The sequence below is a fragment of the Juglans microcarpa x Juglans regia genome, chromosome 2S (genome assembly GCF_004785595.1).
Source record: "Juglans microcarpa x Juglans regia isolate MS1-56 chromosome 2S, Jm3101_v1.0, whole genome shotgun sequence".
NCBI classification, from domain to species: Eukaryota; Viridiplantae; Streptophyta; class Magnoliopsida; order Fagales; family Juglandaceae; genus Juglans; species Juglans microcarpa x Juglans regia.
In genome coordinates, this window is record NC_054597.1 from 5,901,852 (window position 1) to 5,910,938 (window position 9,087).

General features: G+C 36.2%; 1 protein-coding gene across 3 annotated transcripts; it reads left to right on the forward strand.

Annotated features, from left to right (window-relative positions):
- Nucleotides 1–3,716: 3,716 nt before the first annotated feature.
- LOC121252495 (zinc finger CCCH domain-containing protein 48-like) lies at nt 3,717–8,650 on the forward strand. Of its 3 annotated transcripts, XM_041152181.1 has the most exons (10): nt 3,718–3,966; nt 4,109–4,626; nt 4,742–4,837; nt 5,792–5,881; nt 6,019–6,120; nt 6,677–6,823; nt 6,983–7,102; nt 7,212–7,271; nt 8,054–8,151; nt 8,271–8,650. In XM_041152181.1, exons 2-10 carry the CDS (start codon nt 4,189–4,191, stop codon nt 8,413–8,415), a joined length of 1,296 nt encoding a protein of 431 aa, XP_041008115.1. In that variant the 5' UTR covers nt 3,718–3,966; nt 4,109–4,188; the 3' UTR covers nt 8,416–8,650. The 3 variants fall into 3 exon arrangements, with proteins under 3 accessions (XP_041008117.1, XP_041008115.1, XP_041008116.1); XM_041152183.1 differs by having other exon boundaries at nt 3,717–4,626; nt 8,054–8,166; nt 8,271–8,301; XM_041152182.1 differs by having other exon boundaries at nt 3,720–4,614.
- Nucleotides 8,651–9,087: the final 437 nt, after the last annotated feature.

The following is a 9,087-nucleotide window of genomic DNA, read 5'->3' on the forward strand; positions in this document are numbered from 1 at the left end:
TATTATACACGCTTCACTTGGTTCTTTCCAATGAAATTAAAATCTAATGTGCATCACATTTTCTCCACTTTTTTGCCCTTTGTTGAACGCTTGTTTAATTCCAAGTTAATTACATTACAAACCGATGGAGGTGGTGAATTCAAACCTCTCACCTCCATATGCAAACAACTTGGCATTACGCATTGTTTTTTATGTCCTCACACCCATCAACAAAATGAGTTAGTCGAACGTAAACACCATCATACAGTTGAGGCTGGGCTTGCACTCCTAGCCCAAGCTTATCTTCCCTTTAATTATTGGGTGGAAGCCTTTGAAACTACGGTCTATCTCATTAATTTACTTCCCTCTCATACTCTCAAAAACAAATCCCCTTACTCTAAGGTTTACAACTGTGAACCAGACTACAACTTTCTTAAAATTTTTGGTTGTGAGTGCTGGCCCAACTTAAGGCCCTACAATTCCCACAAGCTAAATTTTAGATCCATCTCTTGTATTTTTCTTGGGTACAGTCCAGCCCATAGAGGGTACAAATGTATGGATCTCAACACTAAAAAATTATACGTTTCCTGAGATGTTCTCTTCAATGAGAATTCATTTCCCTTTTCACTTACACGATCCACCACATCCCTCAAAAATCGTTTTCCTCTCCAGCCCATTTACCTCTCCTTTCTTCTTCTATTATTGGCCCGTTACCAACCTTTTCAACTATCAACCCAAGCCCAAGCCCACCTATTCTTTCTTCCTCTTTTCTTGGCCCGTTACCGACCTTCTCATCTCTTCCAAACATTTCATCGTCTCCAACTTTACCAAATTCTCGTCCCTCTTCTCCTTATTCGACTGTGCCACCTGCAAATATAATTTCCCCCAAACAAATCCACTACAACCCTCAAGCAGTTTAAATCAGCCACGCTCCCCCATTATTACAAGAGCAAAAACCAACTCATCTCGTCCTCGCCGATTTATTGATGGTATGGTCACAATCCCATTCGACATTGTCTCACTATCTCTGCACAGGTTCCAGATGATCCTTCAAGCTTCTCTCAAGCCTCCAAATTTGATGAGTGGAAACAAGCCATGAAAGAGGAATATACAGCTCTTCTCCGAAACTCCACTTGGACGTTGTTTCTGTCTACTCCTCACCAAAATGTTTTGGGCTATCGTTGGGTCTTCCGCACAAAAAACTCATGTGGATGGTTCTTTTGAACGAAGAAAGGCTTGTTTGGTTGCAAATGGGTATCATCAGCAACCTAGAATTGATTTTTAGAACATTTTCAGTCCAGTTGTGAAGCCATTAACAATTCGGCTTATGTTATCCATTGTTGTTTCCAGAGGGTGGTTCATGCATCAAATTGATATACAAAATGCCTTTTTGCACGGGGTCTTAATAGATGATGTCTACATGCATCAACCTCAAGGTTTTGTTGATGCAACTCGACCCCACCATGTCTGCAAACTTCATAAGGCAATCTACGGTCTCAAACAAGCTCCACGAGCTTGGTTTGCCCAGCTAAGTACTTGGTTGCTTGATTATGGTTTTGTTGCTTCTAGAGCATATCCATCATTATTTATACTAAATTGTGCTGATGTTCAAATTTACTTGCTGGTTTACGTGGATGACATTGTCATCACGTCTTCAAAATCTTCTGCAATAGATGGCTTAATACATGACTTGGGTACTGTTTTCCCTGTAAAGAACCTTGGCTGACTTGCCTATTTCCTTGGTATTGAAGTGGACTACACTCAAGGTGGTATTCTGTTATCCCAACGTAAATATCTCACAAACCTTCTCACCCTTAGCAATATGCTTCAAGCAAAACCAATGTCTTCCCCTATGTCTGCCTCCTTAAAGCTGTCCAAATATGATACTCCTGATTTTGAAGATATCACATTATATAGAAGTATTGTGGGAGGCTTACAGTACTTGTCCATTACGAGACCAGATATTGCTTTTGCGGTAAACAAGGTTTGTCAATTTTTACATGCACCAAAACTTCCTTACTGGAGTGTAGTACAAAGAATTATGAGGTACTTGAAATCCAGAATTAATTATGGACTTTTTTTGCTTCAAAGTCAAGCATTACTCTTCAAGCCTACTCTGATGCCAATTGGGGTGGCTGTCTAGATGATCGTCGCTCCACTGGTGCTTATTGTATTTTCTTGGGTCAACACTTGATATCTTGGAGCTCCAAAAAACAGTCCATAGTGGCCAGATCTTCAATAGAGGCAGAATACAAGTCTGTCGCCTCATCTGCAGCTGAATTGATATGGCTCCAAACTGTCTTGCATGAACTTGGTATTCCCTTGCTTCAAGCTCCAATTTTATGGTGTGATAATCTTGGGACCACCTATCTCTTAGCAAATCCAGTTTATCATTCTTAAACTAAACATATAGATATTGATTATCATTTTGTGAGGGATAGAGTTGCTGCCAACACATTAAAGGTTTTCTTCATCAGTTCTCCAGATCAAATTGCTAATGTGCTTACCAAGTCCCTTGTACCTGACAAGTTTCTTCATTTTAAATCAAGTCTCAATGTTGTTGACACACCCTTGAACTCGAGAGGGCGTATTAGAATAGATGGTTTTGATGTTCCTTAGATAATACATGAGCTGAGCATTACCTCAAGCACATGATGTGCACTCTCTAAATACTGTAGACAATAGGTTTGTTATTGTCTACGGTTGCCCATAACAAACTTTATTCCTTATTTGATTCCTTTACGGTGTATATATATACATGTACAATATCGCATACAATACACAGAAAATATTCCAAATTCCATTGTGCACTCTGCTCCTTATTTATGTTTAATCTGACAAACTTAACTCATCACATTTTGTCTCATATAATCATTATAATTTTATCAAACTTTTAAATAAAATATAATAAATAATCACAACTCAACTTATTATCTAAACTTTCCCGATATGATCCAACGCTGTCCCATGCGGTATTGGGGAAAAAAATCAGTTCATTATTTGTTATTTTTATCCGATATCTTTTTAGTTATTATTTACATTAAACAATTAAAATAAATTATTCATTATTTTAATTTATGTTAATTATTTGATGTACTTCAGTCACCCCACTCGGTTCTACAGTCTTCTACTCCCACCGCTGGAGCTCCACGCTTGTTGGTTTTCGTTTTCGTTTTTTTTTTATATGTATATTTTAAACATTTTTAAATATATATTTTTTTAAATTCACAATATTATTAAGGCTCAATTTAAATATCAAAATTATCTCAATTCATCTTATTTTATCTCATTTTTTTATTAAAATTTTCATAAATTTTCACAAAAATATAATAAATAATTTAGTTTTTTCAAATTCTAAAACAATAATAATATTAAAAAGATATTATAACAATATTTTATTCAACTTTCAATTTTCATTTAAAATCATCTCATCTTACTATTCAAATTCCACCTAAAAAACATAGGCTCCGTTTAGATTTAGAAAGTGTTTTATCTCGTCACATCTCAACTCATCTCATTTTATCATTATAATTTTATCAAATTTTCACATAAAATATAATAAATAATTCAATTTTTTTAAATATTAATTCAATTTTTTTAAATTTTAAAATAATAATAATAAATAATATTCTATTTTTATTTTTTTTTTATTTTTCATCTTTTATCTACAATTATTTAATGTTATCTCTATTCTAAACCAGCTATTACTTAATTATTAAGTAAAAAATAAATAAATAAATAAACTCAGCGGGAGCTACCTGGAGCAATAGCTTTTTCCCAGGGAACAAGAGAGAGATTAGATAATACGTAAACAAAACTAGGGTTTCGGATTCCATTTCCCCCCAAATCTCACTCCTGCATACACACTTTGCGGAGTAGAGAGAATTAGGGTTCTAAGTTCTAACATTGTGACAGTCCACGATCGCGCTCAAACCATCCGCAATTTTCCTTATTATATCACACATCTCCCCAATTCTCTTAACTTTTATTTAATTCCCGTAAATTTAAAGCCACCACGGATTTTCTACTTCCAATCCAAACTACTCAAAAAGAAGCACTTCTTTATCATCTCACCGTGACGTGATTATTTTCTCTCTCTGGATCACAATCTCATCCATTTTCCACTTTCAATTCCAAAAGGAAAATAACTAACAGATAGGTGGTGAGTGCTGGATCAGATTGATCATTCAGAGATTGGGAATTCAAGCTATGGACTTGGACAGCGGCAGCAAGCGCGTGTTCCAGCGGCTGGGTGGGCCCGTGGACCCCAAGAACCAAAAGGTCTGCTACCATTGGCGGGCGGGCTATTGCAACCGCCGCCCATGTCCGTTCCTGCACAGGGAATTGCCACCTCCCTCTTCCAACGTCACCCCCTTCAAGCGGACCCACGGCTTCGTCGATGACTCATCGGGCTTCTCGGATCCCCGCTCCAGGACCAATTACACCGGGTCGACGTGGGGCCGTTCCCACGGCGGTGCGAATAGTAGAACAGTTAGGAAGCCGGAGAGAGTTTTCAAGGTTTGTAAATATTGGGTTCAGGGGAATTGTGGGTACGGTGAGCAGTGTAGGTACTTGCATTCTTGGAGCTTGGGAGAAGGTTTTTCGATGCTAACACAGCTCGAGGGGCATCAAAAGGTCAAGAATTTGGTTAGACTATGAGTTGTTTTGGTGATATGTATGTTTTGGTTCGCCTGCTTTTGGGGGTTTTGATGTTTTTTGTGTTGAGGGATTTCGTGTGTTAATTGTGATATTTTTTGAACAGGTTGTGAGTGGGATTGCATTGCCATCCGGATCCAATAAGCTTTATAGTGGCAGTAAAGATGAGACTGTAAGGGTTTGGGATTGCCAGTCTGGGCAGGTTGGTGTCGATATTTTGTTTTGCTGTGATATAATTGGTTTTGATTTTATTCTTAATTTTTTTTACTTAATTTGATGTTCTAGGAATCTGTCAAAAAGGAAGTGAGTTTTATAGTTTAAAATTTATCTTTAATTAGCTGGCTTCTATTAGAGAAAGAACTTTTCACCCACTTGAAACAGCGAAGAAGATAACCTCGAAACAGTGTGGTTAAGTGTGTGATATTTTTAAAATAACTACGTGCTGGAGTTAAAATCTTACGGGGATTATCAAAATCATTGGAGAAATAAGTACTAAATGAGAGTTGTTTTGTACTTTCATTTAGTACAATATATATATTTTTTGACTGATCAAAGAAAATATTTTTAAAATGACTAAGTGCTGGAGTTAATCTTACGGGGATTATCAAAATCATTGGAGAAATAAGTACTAAATGAAAGTTGTTTTGTAGAGTGCAGTTGTCCAATGTCATTAATTCTGCCTGTTTGGTCTAAAAGGTAGCGAAACGTGTATGATTCTCTTGACCTTACTGTCCTTAAATACTAAATGGTTGGCATTAGAGATGGTCTATGAAAGTAATGGTCTTCCATGTGTCTTGGATCACTTCTCTGGAATGTTATAAATGCTAAAGGAATGCTTAACTGTAGCAATCGAACTTGTCTAAATTCAAAAGACTAAATGGGAGTTGTTTCTAAAGAAGAAATACTAGATTTACTGATCTAAAAAGAAGAAAAATACATACTAAATTCATTGTCTGCCAATTGTCAATATCATTTGGTGAAGTAATAAACCTCGTCTTCTTGCTTTCTTGAGTTGAGTTTTTTTCCTTCCCTCTCTCATACTCCAGAGACATTGAAAAATAAGTGCTGACATTATATCATAACTCATTAGTTTGCAGCCAATGAAAGAATAAGCAAATTAAATTATATTCTCTGGGTTTACCTTATTGTTTTGCAGTGTATGAGGGTGATTAATCTGGGTGCTGAAGTGGGTTGTATGATCAGTGAAGGTCCTTGGGTCTTCGTTGGGATGCCCAATTTTGTCAAGGTAAGATGCGAGGAAAACTTTGGCTTGTGTTTTTATTATAATACAATGTTGTATTTGCTTTTTTTGGTTATAGTATAATGCTACCGATCTGTTCTGAAATATTCTGCCTAATTCAGTTGGTGATATTGGTTTTGCAGGCATGGAACACCGAAACTAACACTGAGCTGAGTCTTAGTGGGCCTATAGGAGAAGTTTATGCAATGGTTGTGGGCAACGGTTTGCTTTTTGCTGGTACGCAGGTAATTTTTTGGACTTATGAATATTTGTTTGCATGTTATATTTCCTCTAAAAAAGTCGTTGCTGTTACATTGGGTATTTATGCATTGGTTAATTCTGAAATGGATGGAATTGTAAGAACCATCAGATTGTTTTGAATATGTAATGGGGGCTCTGAATATATTAGGAATGAAAGAGTTATATAAAATATTGTTTTTTTTTTTAATTTCAAGACCATCAAAGTCAAAGAAAATTCAAAGAAATTGATAAAATTATATTATTTAACGGAAGATTTGTAAAAAAATTGTAAAATAGTGGTCCATATAATTTTTTATTAGTATATGACATCTACTATACATAAAAATGTAGGACACAAGGCATCTTAGTTTCCCTGGAAGTCAGATTTGATAATATTACCTGAATCTCACTAAGGGAAAAAACCATTGCATCTTTAGGGATATATGTTTCTCTCCTTGCGCCTGCGTGCATGTTTGTTTGTAGAATTAACACGTTTGACTTGTATTTCTTATAAAAAAACATTTCTTAACTGGTATTGATGGAAGGTTTTCTTTGGTGCAGGATGGGTCTATATTGGCATGGACGTTTAATGCAGCTACCAACTGTTTTGAACCAGCTGCATCACTTAAAGGTCATACCCGTGGAGTTGTTTCATTAGTAGTTGGAGCTAATAGGCTCTATTCTGGTTCAATGGACTGTACTATAAGAGTAAGTTGGTTTTGGTATCATATGTTGTCTGTACATCTCATCCTTCTGGTGGAGTACTTCTAGAGGATTGATTGGAAACTACAGTGATTGCATTTGGTATGTCTTTTTCTGCTTTTGTTTTTTTTATGAAAAAAACATTCTATTCTGCCTTTTTTTCAGGTCTGGAACCTTGAAACTTTGCAGTGTATGCAGACACTTAAAGAACATACTGAAGTTGTGATGTCTGTTCTTTGCTGGGACCAGTTTCTATTATCATGTTCATTAGACAAAACAATAAAGGTCAATGTCTCTAATGCTTGTCTCATACAATATTAATGCATGTGTATGTTGATATGCGCTTGGGCTATAAACTCTTTGTTCCTTTTTTTTTTTTTTTTTTTTCATGCAGGTGTGGGTTGCTACAGAAAGGGGAAATTTGGAAGTAACATACACTCACAATGAAGAGCAGGTATGCATTCTGAAAACTTACTTTCAAATAAACTAGCTATATTAGAAATGAGGTGTATTGAACTTTTGGGGCTTGTTTATGCATTTAGTTGTAATATCTTGAATTCAGATGTTGATATTGATAAAATGAGGATTTCATCTTCTTTCGATCTTTTCAAAAAATTATTGTTGGTAGTCTGAATCTGGAGATTGTAGATCTAACCTCAAAACCTAATAATGAAGATCAATCTGGTTTTCATTAACGAACTAAGCATGTTGAAATTGGTTGTCACTTTGTCTGTGACAAGTTGATCAACAAAGTTACATATAAAGTTTTTTTATGACTAGGAATCTCAGAGACTGCATACGAGATGTGTATTTTTCCCAATTAAAACCCAGACCTGTGTAATGCGTCTCCATCACACAATCATGGGGATTGGGTAAATCATAAGCTTTTCACCAATGGAACGTGACCCCTAGAAATTGTTTGCACCCCAAGAGTTCAAACCTTATTGGTGTGGAGGTTGGGGTAGTTAAATCCGAACTACTTTAAACTATTATTGGTATTGGATTCTTGTTAGAAAATTAGTGGATTGGGGTGTTATTATTTACATTATATGAAATCACTGTTCCCTTTTCACATATGATTTTGATAGTAATTTGAAGTTGCATAAATCTATAAAGTTCGTTCCAAGTATGGTTTATTCATGCATACAAATTCCTGAGATCGAATCATTTGCATAGAAATATTAATATTTGATTGATCTAGTTTATTTAATGATGTTGTTACTTTGGCTCCTGCAGGGCCTGCTTACCCTCTGTGGGATGCATGATTCAGAAGCCAAGCCCATCTTGCTATGCTCTTCCAACGATAACTCTGTCCACCTCTATGATTTGCCGTCGTTAGTATTTTCTTGGTTGACCTCTCTTAGTTTTTAATTTGAATTTCTTTTGGGAGTCTATTCCTGTTTTCAAGAACCCACTTTTATCTATTTGTTTTCTTTTGGTCTGTGCTGGTTAGATTTTCGGAGAGGGGTAAAATTTTTGCTAAACAAGAGGTTCGTGCAATTCAGATGGGTCCTGTTGGCGTGTTTTTTACTGGTGATGGAACGGGTCAAGTGAAAGTGTGGCAATGGTTACCAGAACCAGCGGCTATCGCGCAATGAGCAGCACTATTATTTTTTCTACCGATTGTATTGATTAGTTTAGTTCACCACCTTTTTTCTGTTTATTTTGTAACTGGTGAGTTTGAGTTGGGAAGGAAAAGTTGAAAATGCCAGTTTGGGTTTATTGTTGTATTTGGTGTGTTCTCTTTAGTAGCACCGAAGCTGTTGTCTCCTTTCCCTGTGCCATAATTATAAAGACAGGCTTCTTGGCCCAATTCAGGCTATTCTCTGTTTACTACCACCGAAGCGATTGTCTCCTTGTCCTGTATCGTAATTATAAAGACAGGCTTCTTGGTCTAATACAGGCTATAAGATTTTGATAAATATTCATGAAAAATGAGCAAATATTCGTACTGCTTGCTGCAAGATAATTTGCATTGAGACATATTTCTTGTCACTGTGTTCTGCACCTATATTGTAAATCAGGAAAACATTGTTTTTGTTGCATATCGTAATGCAGGGACCGTTCTTTCCTTTAAAAGAAAAAAGAGTTGTCCTTCAGGGCCGTAGATTCGCAGATTTTAGAGCTAGCTAATAATATCAGCAGTTTTGCGTTGCAAGATGCTTTTGGGTTCGACAGTGGCAGAATACGAAGTATTTAACGTGGTGAAGTATTATTTCAGCGATGCTTTACTAGAATCTCTAAGGACCGTGAATTCCTGTTCTTCAGTT